At 39.2% G+C, this 19,339-nt stretch overlaps 1 protein-coding gene across 2 annotated transcripts in view; it reads left to right on the plus strand.

Annotated features, from left to right (window-relative positions):
• Window positions 1-19,339, plus strand: part of PHF2 (PHD finger protein 2) — a 697,107-nt gene that overhangs the window by 468,356 nt on the left and 209,412 nt on the right. For both annotated transcript variants that reach the window (XM_053720695.1, XM_053720696.1), the window contains exon 4: window positions 233-393. In XM_053720695.1, the coding sequence (XP_053576670.1) occupies window positions 233-393 (161 nt within the window). The remainder of the gene's footprint in view (window positions 1-232; window positions 394-19,339) is intronic.

Raw genomic sequence — 19,339 nt, forward strand, 5'->3', positions numbered from 1 at the left:
AATAATCTACTAGTATATACTTTTATTGTGCAGATATATTGATGCTAATCCTCCACCTTCATCAAGAAGTGATATCAATTTCACAACTGTAATCAATTGACATAAACTAGAAACTTATCTCACTGTAATACACCAATTAAATAACATGTTCCTGGAACATATTTGAACTAACAACAGATAATAGATAATAATAATAACAACAATATTTTTGTTTTTTTATATACGTTTTTAGTGCTGAAGATATTGTAACAAAACTGAGCGGAAACCAACTTACAGTAGAATATTTTGAAGAAAGTGGTTTTACAGAACCTATTCTCGTGCCAAAGAAGGATGGTTTGGGCATATCTGTACCTGCACCTACCTTTTATGTCAGTGATGTTGAAAATTATGTGGGTGAGTATTTTTTTTTTATTATTCTTTATCTATAAGGATTTTTGTCTTTGATTGCAAATAGTGTTTTTGCTAATATAATCAGTTATGTTTATAGTATTAAACTATACAAAAGTGTGCTGCATTACATCTGTATTATTGTGATACTAATTTAGAAAAGGAAAAAGATACAAAGGTCTGTGTAGTCCTATATATGCACAAATAGCCTTTGTTTGAGGGAATTTGGCTTAAAGATGCAGAATATCTTCGCTGTCACAATGATCTTGGGATGGACGGAAGCTGAAGGGTGAAAAAACATTTTCAGGAGCTTCAGAAAATTGGAAAGAAACACAAATTGTAATATTAGACAATGTTTGTTATGTACTAGAAGTAGGAAGTAAAATCTGCTGGGCTATGGTTAATATATATGCAGAGGCTAATCACAGGATTTTCAGACACCTTCACATAAGCAAAACATATAAAGTCAAAGCAAACCTCAAATATAGCAGCTAATTAAATATTTAATATAACTGGATGAAAGTTTTCATGCATGTTTTCTTTCAGTTAACAATTAATATCAATTATTGAGTGCTGTGCAATTAATAATTTTATATAATTCGGGTTTTCATCCATGTTTATTATAAAATGACCACAAACACTTCATTTGAATCATATATGAATATTTAGATGGTCATTGTGACGTAGTAAAGGGGTTTAACAACCCTGCTACAGTCACCAGTCACATAAAGGGTTAACTGACTCTTTCCACTTTAACTAATTTGTCACCGTTTAGGTTCAAGGGTTAACAAACACTATCTCGTCAGATAAATGCCCAAACTCCCCTTTAATGCCACCCACACTAAATCATCTCTACTTCCACCCCCTCAGGATTATTATATGGGGAATCCTAAAGAAAAACCAAGACTAACAGAATAAAAATCCCAAAACACAATTTGGCAAAAATCAGTCTAAAAACACAATACTGTTATTAATAGTTTCTTCAGGAAGGTGGCACAGATATTAGATAAAAGCAAAAACTTAATAAAGGAATTTCAATTGTGAACAAAAATATATTTTATATAAAAAAAACATATTAACAAACACAGTTGCACACAAAGCTAAATAAAGTAAAGTAAAATAACAGGACCTAATACTGTACTAGCATAGATTTCTTTTTTTTTTTTTTTTTTGCAAGAATGTTGTTAACAGTCTCCTATGTAGAATGACAATATTTAGCTGATTTCATCATTAAATACATAATTTTCTTTTTAAACGGGGAGAGTCCACAGCTGCATTCATTACTCTTTGGAAATAAAGAACCTGGCCACCAGGAGGAGGTAAAGGCATCCCAGCCAAAGGCTTAAATACCTCCCCCACTTCCCTCATCCCCCAGTCATTCTTTGCCTTTCGTCACAGGAGATACTTACATCTTCTCTGGATGGGGTAACCCGATGGTTCCTCAGGGTTTATAGTTTGAAGCCAGCTCCGGGTTCCGGGTGTCCGTTTTATGGACCTGATCCTTGTATTTCTGTGTCCAGATCTCTTATATGGATCTGGACGGCCCAGTTTTCCGGTTCCGGAATGTCCTCTTGTCCCTTTTGGCGGGGTTTTCTTTCTCTTAACAGATAATTTGAATCTTCTGGGCCAGCTGTAGTAGCCGTATGGTTCCTATCCATCTGTATTGTCCTTTTAACGCCTTTCTACAGCTTTACGCTCCATGCCTCCAGGCGGGTGATCGGTTATGTTTGCATTTCCCCTCCCTTTGGGGGAGGACTGCCTTTACCACAGTATCCGCCTGGTGCCCCAGAGCCTTTACTGTAGTTTCAGTATAGGGTCTCCTTTTTGGGAGTGTCCCTTCTCTTGGGAAGGGAGCTGTGTCTGGGTTCTGTAACCCAAACTTGTCCTTGGGGGATCTGGATCCCCTCTTTGTTTCCTTTCTGAGGGTTTTGGTGGTTCGGGGAACTGTTAATTTCCTTATCCTTTCGGACATTGCCAGTCGCTTTGGTGCTGGGTCTGTTGCCTCGGAGGGGGGGGGGGGGGTCAGGGATCTGACTGATCTGTTGAGCCTTGACCGCGTATCATTGATAGTTTTTGTGGGCCTTCCTTACGTGGGAAGCTTTGCGGTGTTCCCTTCCCTCAGCAGATAGATTTTTCTCTGCTGGGTCAGGGTGCTATCCTTCTTCCCTGTTTTTACTTGGGAGGGAGTTGCTCTTTTTCTGAGTTTTCCTCTGGGAGAGTCCTGGTGCACATTCCTAGGTTTTGATTAGCTAGTGTTGGCGGGTTGCGTCCGCTTAGACCTCTTTTGCAGTCTGGAGCATACTCAGATATTATGGTGCTGGATTTTTTTAGCGGCTCCCGGAGGTGGTTTTATTCCTCGGTTGCTATTTCCTGAGTGCAGGTTTTGCACTCTGTGTATGGGAGGCGGTCTACCTTGTCCCTTTAGGTTTCCGGATGGGGCGTTACTTGGTTCCTTAGACTCCATGCAGATAGGGGTCTGGGATTTCCTCCCTTCACTCTGCTCGGTCGGTAGGTTTCGTTCTCTACGCGATTTTGTCCTGTTGCAACCTTGGTTGCGCTCTTGGAGTTATGATCGGGTTCTTTATTGCCTTAGTTGTTTGTCTGGTGGTCCTTTGGACTCTCTTATCTGAGTACTTCTTCTTCTTCTTCCCTTCTGGAAGAATGTGGAAGTCCCCCTTCCCTCGGGTCGGGGGTGCATTTATGTGTGGGCTTGGAGCCTGCGGGACTTTGTCTGCTCGGTTGAGTTTAGTGATTCTGGGCGGTCCCTAGCATGGGCCTTGCTGGTTTTAACTGATGAGCAGTTACTTGGTCCTTTCCAATTTTTGTTCCTTCTGCTTTGTTTTTTTTTGTCGGGGTTTGGGTGATTTCAGGCTGTGGTGCCCTCAGAAGGGGCTGCCTCTTGTACCCCCCTGTTCTGCATTCAGTGTCATCTATAGTTTGGGTATTGATTTCCCAAAAGTAATGAATGCAGCTGTGGACTCTCCCCATTTAAGAAGAAAAACTTAAATTATGCTTACCTGATAACTTCTTCTGACGGGGAGAGTCTACAGCTCCCCACCCCCGTGTTTTTATCTCTGGGGCAGCCGTATATTTATTTATTTTTTTCTTCTGGCACCTTTTTCACCTTGATATTTCTCCTACTGTTCCTTGTTCCCTCAGTAGAATGACTGGGGGATGAGGGAAGTGGGGGAGGTATTTAGGATTTTGGCTGAGGCGTCTCTCCCTCCTTCTGGTGGCCAGGTTCTGTATTTCCCAAAAGTAATGAATGCAGCTGTGGACTATCCCAGTCAGAAGAAAAGAAAATTATAAGGTAAGCATAATTTAACAGGAAAGTAAACCCACAAATATTATTTTATGATTCAGATAGAACATACAATTTTAAACACCTTTCCAATTTAATTTGATTATCAAATTTTGTTCATTCTCTTGTTAGCCATTGCTAAAGGGACAACATTGCACTACTGACAGGAAGCTGAAGATATCTATGTAGCCAATCACAAGAGACAAATGTGTGCAGGCACCAATTAGCAGCAGCTCCCACTAGTGTATGATATGTGCATATTCATTTTTAACAAGGGATATTAAGAGAACGAAGCACATTTGAAAATAGAAGTGAATTTAAAAGTGTCTTAAAATTACATGCTCTACCTGAATCATGCAAGTTTAAAGGGACAGTCAACACCAGAATTTTTGTTGTTTTATAAGATAGATAATCCCTTTATTACCCATTCCCCAGTTTTGCATAACCAACACTGTTATATTAATATACTTTTTACCTCTGTGATTAACTTGTATCTAAGCATCTTCTGACAGCCCCATAATCACATGACATTTTATTTATTATCTATTGACTTTCATTTTAGCCAATTAGTGCAGTGTCTTCCACAATCCACGGCGTGCTCACAATGTTATCTATAGGGTTTACCTGAACTAGCTCTCCCCTGCTTTGAAAAGCAAATACAAAAGCATGTGATTAGAGGCGGCCTTCAAGGGCTTAGAAATTATCATATGAGCTTTCCTAGGTCTAGCTTTCAACTAAGAATACCAAAAGAACAAAGCAAAATTGGTGATAAAAGTAAATTGGAAAGTTGTTTAAAATTACATGCCCTATTTGAAACATGAAAGTTTTTTTTGGACTTGACTGTCCCTTTAATTTTGACTTTCCTATCCCTTTAAGTTTTTTCTCTGAACCAAATATCATGCACTTGTTGAAGGTATGGGATATCTTATGATTTTATTTAGGTATATCCAGTACCAAAAAGCTTATAATAAATCTCATTGTGATACCATGATGATTATTTTGATACTAAACATGACATGTCTGTAATATTTGGTCACGCAGTAAAATAAAAATGGTCAAACCCAGTGCTAACAAAGAATGGGTTAAGCTTGAACACGACCTATCTAGCTCTAGAAGCCTAGGATCTGTGTGTTGGACATACAGACAACATAGGACTTTACCACCACTTACTCCTTCGTTAGTATCCGATACACTCTCCACATGGGACCTCCTCACAAGATCACAGAAAGGCATATCTACCATACCCTCACCATTACTCCCCTACTACACAACAAAGACTTTCCCCTGCTACTCCAAAAACGGCCTAAGGAATTGTACACACTAACTGCGGGACTACCCTGCCATCTAGTCCTAGAAAAAGGCACCATCATACAGAAAACCGCACTTGCGGACAAAAACATCATCTTTTTTGAAAGATGGTTTGAATATTTACAATTAGCCCACTTTTTCTCCCACCACAAAGATAAACCCAATTTGGTTAGAAACCTAAGCCCATTCGAAACACTTTGTCATTCCCCACTATTAGCGAAGGGCACCCTTTCTAAGATATATAAAATTCTTATTGCCTTACATTCTAAAAGCCTTCCGCCATACACAAAAGCATGGGAAGCTGAATTGGGATACGAGATCCCTTCTGAGACATGGGACATAATATTCCAACAAATGGGAAAGGCTCCCTTTTCAATGGGCATCACAGAGACGAACATAAAACTCCTAGAAAGATGGTACCTTTACCCCAGCAGGCTCGCTAAGATTTATCCCCACACTGACCCACTGTGCTGGAGAGACTGTAAACAAGTAGGAACACTTCTCCACATATGGTGGGATTGCCCTACACTTCAGCCTTTCTGGCTAGACATCCACAGAGAAATTCAAAAGGTCCTCTCCACAGCCATCCCCTTTGACCCTTTAACACTATTATTTAACAAACCGCCTAAGATCAAATGCAAGTACAGACAGGTCTTACTATACATTATGTTAAGCGGTGCAAAGCAACTGGTTCCCAGACTTTGGAAACAGCAAAGTATTCTAACTCAGAGAGATTGGGCGCAAAATGTCACTCTCCTCCTATCCCTGGAAAGGTTTCACTATCAGAAAACAAAAAGGATGGACTTTTATTGTGCCATGTCTTTCTTTTGGGAAACATATACCTACACACTTGCTAGGACTCCACCTTAATTAACTAATAATTCCCTAGCACTAAGATACCCTGAGAGGCTTATAAACTCCCCACAGACCATAACAAAACAAAGAAACACATGACTTATTTGGGGCCTTACCCTAGATCCGCACCTTGGCTTGTCTTGTTCCCTGGACCTTAAATCCTGTCATTTATCTATTATTTCACTGACTGCAACCTATTTCTATGTGTGTTTATATAAGTAAGATTTTTTTCTTTCTTGTTTGGATCTCTGTTACGTAGCATGGTTTAAATGTTAGGTGGACGTTTCATCCACATGTGTTGTTAAGAAAAAAAAGAAAAACTTTACAAGCTACTATGAACTTTGACAGAACTTTTTGTGGGACTCTGCAAATGCCAAGTTCTATGGATCTGTACACAACAGATAGTAATGATCCCGCCTTTTGTATCTTTCTTACTCATAGTTTTATTGTCATTGTTATATTACGCCGGATTAAATCCATGGCAATTGTAAAACCTTCATTTACACCAATAAAGCTTGTTGAAAAAAAAAAAAAAAAATGGTCAAACCATATCTTGAGATATCCTAGAGTGTCAATTTTAACTGACCTTAGGTCTGTGTCTTGATAGAGGACACTGTATTTTGTCACTCTGTGTTGGCAGTTTGGTCTATAATGATCACTCTGCCGAGAAGAGTGAATTGCACCTTGTTTCTGGTTTACCAAATGTACATAATAAAATTAATTCTTCCCAAAAGTTTGATTTTTAAGAGAGGGTTGTGATAAAGAGTTATATATAAATAGCAAACATGGAAATACAGGGCACAGAAGAAAATGAAAGAAAATAATCACTGACACCCCAAAATCATGAGGTCTTCATAACAATCATATTTCATTTGTATACAAGATTTATCTTTAAGTGTGGTTTGAAGAATGTTTTTAACTTTTAATAACTTCTTTTGTAAACTAATTAACTGAACGTGCAAGAATGTTACGTTTGGCGGAAAAAATATGTGCCAACATCCATGAAATGCCACCAGAAACAGACAAAATGGGTTTTCAGCACATCCGCAGTCTAGAATTTGAGAACTCAAGAAATCCAATAAGAAGCTACTGGAGAAGTGTTTTTTAATGTATTAGAATACCATTTGTTGATTGTGTATTTAGAGGGATTTTGTTTGTTTGTTACTAACATAGTTGATTAGTTGATATTCTTGTTTATTTTAATGAGTAATGTAATGCAATCAATTCCAATTTTAAAAATGCATGGAAAGCCATGTGGTGAACTTCTGATTAGAGGGCTGTGATTTATTTATTTTCATGTAATTGTGAGAAAAACTTTATGTTATGGTGGTTATAACACAATTCAAGCATAAGAAAGACAGATTTTCCCCATTATGTTGTATATAGTACTTTGTTGGCTTTACTAAATAAAATACCAGTGCTTTTAATAAATTGGAATTCCATATAGAAATCAAGAAACTACCTGGGTGTAGAAAATCCTAGGTTCAATAAAGCCTTTTGCAATACTATTATCTCATAGGAATTAAATTGCCTCTGTATCATAACTAGTTTGTTTGTAACCTGCCCCTTTTTACAGCTTCGACTGACCCTCAATTATAATCAATGGAGCAGTATTTATCATGTAGCCTTGCGGGGAATAGATTGAACTCCACTGGGAAGGATTATCTAAAAACCAGAGTGCAAGTGGAATAATAAAGTACTTTTCACACAATTAATTTTTTAAAATTCCAAATGCACATTCCCAAGGATAGAAATCAGATGTGCATGTCAGTAAAGATCACCAGTCTACTGCAACTGCCTCCCCCTACTTAAAGTGAATGTAAATTTTGATGCTAAATTGCCCGGTTTTTAAAAATTTGATTAAAAACGGGCACTTTAATTCATCAAAATTTACATTTCACTTGTGTTGTCAAAAAATCCGCTCCGCCCGTCGCAAGCCATTTCTGAAGCGGAGAGAGTTGGAAGCAGCATCCGCTGCTAAATACATAGACCCCTTAGTATTTCAAAGCATTTTTTACGTTTTCTTTTGTGCATATGTTAGAGTGGACCGTTTTATAAATGGTGCATTTCCCATGTTTTCCTTCCATCCTCCAATCACGGCTTCCCCCCGGGGGAATCAGTGTCTGATTCAACGCCGTGATTGGAGGAAGCCGGATTCCTCATTTTAGACCCAGGAAGAGGCTTTGCGACGGGTGGAGGAAGCTGGAGCGGCTGTCAAGTTTAAAAGATTACCAGGGGAATTACCAGGGGAAATTTCCACTTTTATCACTGTTTTATGCATCTCCATGAAGCCAATTAAATACAATTTTTGTGAATTTGATACGCTTGGAAGGCTTGCTGGTTTTTCTTCTATTTGTTGCAGATAGTTCAAATCCTCTATCTTGACGCAAAGAGAAAACTCAGCGCGTGTCTCAGTGTTATCTGGTTCTTCAAGGGTTTACCCCCTTTATCCACAGACAAATTTATAGTAATACATTTTCTCCTCCCTCTAATAGATACTGTATATAATTCACAGCTTACGATTTCCCATAAAACACAACATTTTAATCATTTTATACACTCCACGATGAAGAATACTGTCATCACTAAAATGTCTTTAATATATCACAGAACAAACAAAGGAAAACATGGGAAATGCACCATTTATAAAACGGTCCACTCTAACATATGCACAAAAGAAAACGTAAAAAATGCTTTGAAATACTAAGGGGTCTATGTATTTAGCAGCGGATGCTGCTTCCAACCCTCTCCGCTTCAGTTCCGACTGAATCAAAATTTAAGAAGCAGCGGTCCTAAGACTGCTGCTCCTTAACTCGCCCGCCACCTCTGAGGTGGCGGACAGCAATCAGCCCGATCGAATACGATCGGTTTGGTTGACACCCCCTGCTAGCAGCCGATTGGCTGTGAATCTGCAAGGGGCGGTATTGCACCAGCAGTTCACAATGATAAATGCCAACAGCATATGCTATAGCGATCATGTCTGTCCGCACCTACATAAATAGACCCCCCAGAGAGATCTGCGGGATGAGATACTTCACATGAGCTTTAAAGTCCTCATGAATTCTGCATGCTGAGTTGAGGTTTAGGTGAAAAATACCAACCACATGCCTGAAATATCAATGGTCAGCTGCTTGGTCATACCTGTGAGTTCCCCCAAGACACCTCTTGTTCTATCCAGTGAGACTACTTTTCTATAACAAAACAGACAAGGTCATATTTTATACTTAGGAAGATTTACATTAACTGTGTTTTACATGTCTTCTGAAGTTGTGTTTGTTATTGTTTTTGTCATATTATTATAGTAAATAATATTCAATTCTCCGTCTAGGGTTTGTCACTTGATGAGTGATCAGTAACAGATGGTATGATTCCGCTCAAAGGAGAGAGAGGAAAGCTGTTAGTGAAAATCATTTCCTTAATTATAAGTATCTTATGCCCCAGTTATCTTGTAACCTCGGACAACATTTAATCTGGGTTACCTAAAATGAAACAATATCCATAACTATCAAATATTAGTTGGCACTAATCAATCAGCTTGTTCTATACCATAAATGCAAAAGGCTAAATCTATACTTTAGCTTTCTCATAAGGCTTTCACTAGATAGTTAAAATAAGCTTTTCTAACTACTGGTCTAATTATTGTTTTGATTGGTGTGGGCAACTGTTCTATATACCTATGAATTTAAAGGGACACTGAACCCAAGTTTTTTCTTTCGTGATTCAGATAGATCATGCAATTTTAAGCAACTTTTAAATTTACTTCTATTATCAATTTTTCTTCCTTCTCTTGCTATCTTTATTTGAAAAAGAAGGAATCTAAGCTAAGGAGCCAGCCATTTTTTTGTTCAGAACCCTGGACAGCTCTTGTTTATTGGTGGGTGAATTTATCCACCAATCAGCAAGAGCAACCCAGGTTGTTCACCAAAAATGGGCTAAACTTACATTCTTGCTTTTCAAATAAAGATACCAAGAGAATTAGAAAATTTGATAATAGGAGTAAATTAGAAAGTTGCTTAAAATTGCATGATCTATCTGAATCAAGAAAGAAAAAAATTGGGTTCAGTGTCCCTTTAAATACCCTAAAAGGAGACCTAACTAAATTCTAACTAACTATACTAATACTATATTTATATATTATAACTCTACAGTTTTAACCGCTTAGCAATAGGTTTTTGATTCATGCACAAGATATCATGTCTTGGGTATTTAACACGTCAGGAGCGTCTGTTAATGAATCTGTAAAAACAAATATGGGCAAAGTGATTCTCAATAAATTTTGAACATGACCTCACATTTTCAGTGAATATTTTTGGCAACCTCACGTGCGCATGTCAATTTAGCCCAATAAGGAATATTTGTGCAGAGTCATATAGTGTCATATGGATGGATGATGGTATACATTTATCAACAATTAACACTTTGTTGCAATTAGCATACACTGATAAACCAATTGATAGTAAAACTATTGCTCGCTTACAAAAATGTATTCATAAATAAAGCTTTTCCTGTTGGTATAGTCAACAAGCCCACTGGCAAGCAGCAAATCAGTTGCATATCCTTTAAATTAACGTTAACCCCACAAAACACTGAAAATCAACTGACTCATTCATATAGGTCACATCATTTAAATTTTACATTATTGAAATATGCACACTTTTTATTCACACTTTCTGAGGCACCAGCTCCTATTGAGCATGTGCAAGAATTCACAGTGTATACATATATGCTATTTGTGATTAGCTGATGGCTGTCACATGATGCAGTGAGATGGAAAATGAAACTAAAAAAGTGCTTTTGCATTGTCTTTTTATTATTTGTTGATTATAATTCTACTGTATTTAATGTTCATTTAAAACCAACTATCAAGTGTAGCATCTTATTCCATTATGTTATTGCAAAGCCAAACACAGTATTCTAATATTCTATTAAACAGTATTAAATCCACTGTATACAACCACAGACTCAAAACTTCCTGAATTCTCCACCACTTGCATGTGAGCTCTATTATACCTGATTACAAAAAATATTAAGTTATTTATAGAATATAAAGTTCCTCTCCTCCTCCTTTGTTATCTTCTTGCTCCACCTTAGCATGTAGCCTATGAGCCCAGCAGTTTGTAGATCACCTTCATGAGAGCTCTTGGCAGGGCCCTCTACCCATTTGTTCCCTATAAAGTCTACCTTGTATATCATACCTGTTTATAGCGCTGTGGAATCTATTTGCGCTCTACAAATAACTGCTAATAATAATAGTTTGTAAAACTGATAAGTGTGTATATTTACTAACCGATTAATTTATAATTGCATTGCAATTTGTTGCGTAAAAATAGACCCACTGTAAAATTAAATTATTATAAAAGTTTAATGCATTTTAAACTTTAACCAATAAAGAAATAAAAACAACTATTTCGTTAGCTGTGGAAAAAAAACAACTCAAGGGTTCATTTGTAAAGCTCAGAAAGCAAACAAACTTGTATTGAGAAGGTAAGAAAAAAATCTAACTTTAAAAAAAAAGCAATACAAAATGTATTTACAAATTACATGTAACATAACTTCCAGTTCTGTTTAATGTGTCATTTGTGCGTATCTATATAATGATATAATAAACAAAGGTTAATGGTCAGTGGCTGTGCACAGCAGGGGACACCCTCTTACCGATGATAATCAATACTAGGTCATGTGGTAAAGGAAGAGAATGAGAAAGAAAATATATAAAATGCAGTGAAAGCAAAATATAAAAAAGCAATGAGATATAAATTAAATTAAAATAATTTGGTTTCTTATTTCTGTTAGATTTATATGATATAGTGAACAAGTATTTATAGAGATCTCTGTAACTTCTGCATATAACATTCAGCCCCTGGCAGGAAATGGCTTAATATTAAAATTGAAAAATAAATAAATTTAAGTATTGTTTGTGCTCCACATTTGTGTTTTCTACATGTGAGCACTGCTGCCTAGAAATACACATGACCAGGTACTAGAAACACCATTCTATATTGCAAGGCTGCTTTACTGTAGCAAAACAGACATATAAATATATTACAATTACAAATATTTACATTTGTAATTTTTTTATGTTGCTAGTGATTCTTGTTTTCCATGTGAGATATGTTTTGGGTACTTCACTCAACTATAGATATTAATGCTAGGAATACCCACTAATGATACTCTCAAATAATTTCAAACATGATCTCGTCTTTACAATGAGGTCTCATCAATTTATGTCATACTCTCTGCCTCCCCTGCTTACTCAATCACTCTGTATACCTTTCTTTCTATAACCCTCTCTGAATATTACCTTCCACACCTCCTGGTACTATGCAGTGTGATTTTGTATGTTTTTGGAATTCTTATCTCATGTAGCAATGAAACTAAATCTGTAACAGAGCTGAAGAGCAGAGATAAACACAATTTTGAATAACTGCAATTTTTTATGTTCCTCTACAGTCTTTTAGTCCTAGTTTTTAGTAAGTTTCTACTTTCTGAAATCATATTCTTTCTACACGTTTTGGTCATATTGCTGTAGTTTACGTTAGGACACAGCTGACCACTCCTACCGGTGTACTAATGTAAAGCTAAGCAGGGTAAGATGATTACATCTTCCGGTGTACTAACATAAAGCTGAGCAGGGTATGATGATAACATTTACCAGTGTACTGACGTAAAGCTGAGCAAGGTATGATGATCACATCTACAGGTGTACTAATGTAAAGCTGGGCAGGGTAAGATGATCACATCTACCGGTGTACTAACGTAAAGCTGAGCAGGGTATTATGATCACATCTACTGATGTACTAACATAAAGCTGAGCAGGGTAAGATGATCACATCTACCGGTGTACTAACGTAAAGCTGAGCAGGGTATGATGATCACATCTACCGGTGTACTAACGTAAAGCTGAGCAGGGTATGATGATAACATCTACCGGTGTACTAACGTAAAGCAGGGCAGGGTAAGATGATCACATATACTGGTGTACTATCGTAAGGCTGAGCAGGGTATGATAATAACATCTACCGGTGTACTAACATAAAGCTGAGCAGGGTAAGATGATCACATCTACCGGTGTACTAACGTAAAGCTGAGCAGGGTATTATGATCACATCTACTGATGTACTAACATAAAGCTGAGCAGGGTATTATGATCACATCTACTGATGTACTAACATAAAGCTGAGCAGGGTAAGATGATCACATCTACCGGTGTACTAACGTAAAGCTGAGCAGGGTATGATGATCACATCTACCGGTGTACTATCGTAAGGCTGAGCAGGGTATGATAATAACATCTACCGGTGTACTAACATAAAGCTGAGCAGGGTAAGATGATCACATCTACCGGTGTACTAACGTAAAGCTGAGCAGGGTATTATGATCACATCTACTGATGTACTAACATAAAGCTGAGCAGGGTATTATGATCACATCTACTGATGTACTAACATAAAGCTGAGCAGGGTAAGATGATCACATCTACTGATGTACTAACATAAAGCTGAGCAGGGTAAGATGATCACATCTACCGGTGTACTAACATAAAGCTGAGCAGGGTATGATGATCACATCTACTGGTGTAGTAATGTAAAGCTGAGCAGGGTATCATGATCACATCTACTGGTGTAGTAATGTAAAGCTGAGCAGGGTATGATGATCACATCTACCGGTCTACTAACGTAAAGCTGAGCAAGGTATGATGATCACACCTACAGGTGTACTAACGTTAAGCTAGGCAGGGTAAGATGATCACATCTACCGGTGTAATAACATAAAGCTGAGCAGGGTATTATGATCACATCTACCGGTGTACTAACGTAAAGCTGAGCAGGGTATCATGATCACATCTATCAGTGTAATAACTTAAAGCTGAGCAGGGTATGATGATCACATCTAACGGTGTAATAACTTAAAGCTGAGCAAGGTATGATGATCACATCTACCGGTGTAATAACGTAAAGCTGAGCAAGGTATGATGATCACATCTATCAGTGTAATAACTTAAAGCTGAGCAGGGTATGATGATCACATCTAACGGTGTAATAACTTAAAGCTGAGCAAGGTATGATGATCACATCTACCGGTGTAATAACTTAAAGCTGAGCAGGGTATGATGATCACATCTACAAGTGTACTAACGTCAAGCTGAGCAGGGTATGATGATAACATCTACCGGTGTACTAACGTAAAGCAGGGCAGGAGCTGAGCACGGTATGATGATCACATCTACCGGTGTACTAACATAAAGCTGAGCAGGGTATGATGATCACATCTACAAGTGTACTAACATAAAGCTGAGCAGGGTATGATGATAACATCTACCGGTGTACTAACGTAAAGCTGGGCAGGGTATGATGATCACATCTACCAGTGTACTAACATAAAGCTGAGCAGGGTATCATGATCACATCTACTGGTGTAGTAATGTAAAGCTGAGCAGGGTAAGATGATCATATCTACCGGTGTACTAATGTAAAGCTGAACAGGGTAAGATGATCATATCTACTGGTGTAGTAACGTAAAGCTGAGCAGAGTATGATGATCACATCTACTGATGTAGTAACGTAAAGCTAAACAGACAGGGTAACATGATCACATCTACTGGCGTAGTAACGTAAAGCTGAACAGGGTAAGATGATCATATCTACTGGTGTAGCAACGTAAAGCTGAGCAGAGTATGATGATCACATCTACTGATGTAGTAACGTAAAGCTAAACAGACAGGGTAACATGATCACATCCACCGGGGTACTAACATAAACCTGAGCTGGCTAAGATGATCACATCCTCCGGTGTACTAACGTAAAGCTGAGCAGGGAATGATGATCACATCTACTGGTGTACTAACGTAAAGCTGAGCAGCGTAAGATGATCACATCTACTGGTGTACTAACATAAAGCTGAGCAGCGTAAGATGATCACATCTACCGGTGTACAACTTAAAGCTGAGCAGTGTATGATGATCACATCTACTGGTGTACTAACGCAAAGCTGAGCAGGGTGTGATGATCACATCTACTGGTGTACTAACGTAAAGCTGAGCAGCGTAAGATGATCACATCTACTGGTGTACTAACATAAAGCTGAGCAGCGTAAGATGATCACATCTACCGGTGTACAACTTAAAGCTGAGCAGTGTATGATGATCACATCTACTGGTGTACTAACGTAAAGCTGAGCAGGGTATGATGATCACATCTACAGGTGTACTAACGTAAAGCTGAGCAGGGTATGACGATCACATCTACCGGTGTATTAACCTAAAGATGAGCAGGGTATGATGATCACATCTACTGGTGTACGAACGTAAAGCTGAGCAGGGTATGATGACCACATCTACCGGTGTAGTAATGTAAAGCTGAGCAGGATATGATGATCACATTTACTGGTGTACTAACGTAAGGCTGAGCAGGATTATTATTATTCTTCTTCTTTATAAAGCGTCAACAGATTCCGCAGCGCTGCCCATGAGTACAAGGATAACGGTACAATGGAGAAACAATATGATAAAAGACAAAGTTTTACAGACAAATACGGGGGGGGGCTGAGGGCCCTATTCCCGTGGGAATTTACAATCTAGATGGGTAGGAGGATGGGAAACAGGAGGTGGGGACTGCAAATGTGAGAATAATATTAGTGAGGAGATAGAGGGCAACTGTTAGTTAAGTGAAGTTAGTTTGTTAATAAGTCGGGTGATAAACTTCCCTGAACAGAAAGGTCTTTAGGGAACGTTTAAAGGAGGAGAGGTTAGGGGCAAGTCTGACAGCTCGAGGAAGTGCGTTCCAGAGGGTTGGTGCCGCACAAGAGAAGTCCTGTAGTCTAGCATGAGAGGAGGTGAAGCAGGTCATTGTTGGATCTTAGGGGGCGGGCGGGAGTATATTTGTTGATGAGTGAGGACAGGTAGGGTGGGTCAGCATTGATGAGGGCTTTGTAGGTCAGGGTGAGAATTTTGAATTTAACTCTGCTGTGAATGGGGAGCCAGTGAAGGGACTTGCAGAGAGGTGCAGCAGAAACAGAGCATTGAGAGAGGTGGATTAGCCTGGCAGATGCATTTAGGATGGATTGGAGGGGAGAGAGGCGGGAGAGAGGGAGGCCAGTTAGTAAGTTGTTACAGTAGTCAAGTCGGGAAATTACCAGGGAGTGGATTAGCTGTTTAGTAGTTAAAGCACTCAGAAACGGACGAATTTTGGAGATATTGCGTAGGTGGTTGTGGCAGGATGAAGAGAGCAGTTGGATGTGGGGAATGAAAGACAGATTTGAGTGAAGCGTGACTCCGAGGCAGCGAGCTTGGGGTGATGGGGAGATAGTTGTGCCACCAAAAGTGATAGAAAAATTAGAAAATGGAGTAGAGTTAGAGGGGGGAATTAGAAGTAGTTCGGTCTTGGACGTGTTTATTTTTAGGTGGTGAGAAGCCATCCAGGAGGAAATGCCAGATAAGTAGTCGCTGATGTGAGAATTGACAGAAGGAGAGAGTGCAGGGGTGGAAAGGTAAATCTGGGTATCATTAGCATAGAGGTGATAGCTGAAGCCATAGCTGTTGATATGTTTACCCAGTGAAGAAGTGTAAATAGAGAAGAGTAGAGGACCCAGGACAGAGCCTTGAGGTAATCCGACAGAGGCAATAGAGAGGAAGAGTCACCAGCAAAAGAGACAGAGAAGGATCTATTAGAGAGATAATAGTGAATCCAGGAGAGGGCAGTGTCACAGAGCCCAAGAGAGCTGAAAGTCCATAGGAAAAGGGGATGGTCAACAGTGTCAAAGGCAGCAGAGAGGTCAAGTAAGATGAGTATAGAGTAGTAGCCTTTGTTTTTAGCAGAAAGGAGATCGTTAGTAACCTTGGTGAGGGCAGTCTCAGTTGAGTGTTTGGGATGGAAGCCAGATTGCAGGGGGTCGAGCAATGAGTTGGAGGACAGGAAGTGGGTTAGGCAATTGAAAACTAGTTTTTCAAGAAATTTTTAAGCTAGCGGGAGCAGTGATATGGGGTGGTAGTTTGCAGGGGAGTTAGGGTCAAGGGAGGGTTTTTTGAGGATGGGGTGACCTTTGCATGTTTGAAGGAGGCCAGGAATGATCCGGTAGAAAGGGATAGGTTGAATATGTGAGTAAGAGCTGGTTCTACTGGTGAACTAATGTAATGCTGAGCAGAGTAAGATGATCACATCCACCGGGGTACTAACATAAAGCTGAGCTGGCTAACATGATCACATCCACTGGTGTACTAATGTAAAGCTGAGCAGGGTATGATGATCACATCTACTGGTGTACTAATGTAAAGCTGAGCAGGGTAAGAGGATCACATCTACCGTTGTAGTAACGTAAAGCTGAACAGGGTAACATGATCATATCTACCGGTGTACTAACGTAAAGCAGAGCAGGGTATGTTGATCACATCTACCGGTGTTCTAACATAAAACTGAGCAGGGTATGATGATCACATCTACCGGTGTACTAATGTAAAGCTGAACAGAGTAATATTATCACATCTACCGGTGTACTAACGTAAAGCTGAGCAGGGTAAGATGATCATATCTACCGGTGTACTAATGTAAAGCTGAGCAGTGGAAGATGATCACATCTACCGGTGTACTAACGTAAAGCTGAGCAGTGTATGATGATCACATCTACTGGTGTACTAACGTAAAGCTGAGCAGGGTATGATGATCACATCTACAGGTGTACTAACGTAAAGCTGAGCAGGGTATGACGATCACATCTACCGGTGTATTAACCTAAAGCTGAGCAGGGTATGATGATCACATCTACTGATGTACTAACGTAAAGCTGAGCAGGGTATGATGATCACATCTACAGGTGTACTAACATAAAGCTGAGCAGGGTATGATGATAACATCTACCGGTGTACTAACGTAAAGCTGGGCAGGGTATGATGATCACATCTACCAGTGTACTAACATAAAGCTGAGCAGGGTATCATGATCACATCTACTGGTGTAGTAATGTAAAGCTGAGCAGGGTAAGATGATCATATCTACCGGTGTACTAATGTAAAGCTGAACAGGGTAAGATGATCATATCTACTGGTGTAGTAACGTAAAGCTGAGCAGAGTATGATGATCACATCTACTGATGTAGTAACGTAAAGCTAAACAGACAGGGTAACATGATCACATCTACTGGCGTAGTAACGTAAAGCTGAACAGGGTAAGATGATCATATCTACTGGTGTAGCAACGTAAAGCTGAGCAGAGTATGATGATCACATCTACTGATGTAGTAACGTAAAGCTAAACAGACAGGGTAACATGATCACATCCACCGGGGTACTAACATAAACCTGAGCTGGCTAAGATGATCACATCCTCCGGTGTACTAACGTAAAGCTGAGCAGGGTATGATGATCACATCTACCGGTGTTCTAACATAAAACTGAGCAGGGTATGATGATCACATCTACCGGTGTACTAATGTAAAGCTGAACAGAGTAATATTATCACATCTACCGGTGTACTAACGTAAAGCTGAGCAGGGTAAGATGATCATATCTACCGGTGTACTAATGTAAAGCTGAGCAGTGGAAGATGATCACATCTACCGGTGTACTAACGTAAAGCTGAGCAGTGTATGATGATCACATCTACTGGTGTACTAACGTAAAGCTGAGCAGGGTATGATGATCACATCTACAGGTGTACTAACGTAAAGCTGAGCAGGGTATGACGATCACATCTACCGGTGTATTAACCTAAAGCTGAGCAGGGTATGATGATCACATCTACTGATGTACTAACGTAAAGCTGAGCAGGGTATGATGATCACATCTACAGGTGTACTAACGTAAAGCTGAGCAGGGTATGACGATCACATCTACCGGTATATTAACCTAAAGCTGAGCAGCGTAAGATGAGTACATCTACCAGTTATTAACCTAAAGCTGAGTAGGGTAAGATGATCACATCTACTGGTGTACTAATGTAAAGCTGAGCAGGGTAAGATGATCACATCTACCGTTGTAGTAACGTAAAGCTGAGTAGGGTAACATTATAACATGTACCGGTGTACTTACGTAAAGCTGAGCAGGGCAACATGATCACATCTGCCGGTGTACTAACGTAAAGCTGAGCAGGGTATGATGATCACATTTACAGGTGTACTAACGTAAAGCTGAGCAGAGTATGATGATCACATCTACCAGTGTAGTAACATAAAGCTGAGCAAGGTATGATGATTACATCTACCGGTGTACTAACGTAAAGCTGAGCAGGGTATGATGATCACATCTACAGGTATACTAACGTAAAGCTGAGCAGGGTATGATGATCACATCTACTGGTGTAGTAACGTAAAGCTGAGCAGGGTATGATGATCACATCTACCGGTATACTAACGTAAAGCTGAGCAGGGTATGATGATCACATCTACTGATGTACTAACGTAAAGCTCAGCAAGGTATGATAATTACATCTACCGGTGTACTAACGTAAAGCTGAGCAGGGTATGATGATCACATCTACAGGTATACTAACGTAAAGCTGA

This window comes from Bombina bombina, chromosome 7 (genome assembly GCF_027579735.1).
Source record: "Bombina bombina isolate aBomBom1 chromosome 7, aBomBom1.pri, whole genome shotgun sequence".
In the NCBI taxonomy this organism is placed as follows: Eukaryota; Metazoa; Chordata; class Amphibia; order Anura; family Bombinatoridae; genus Bombina; species Bombina bombina.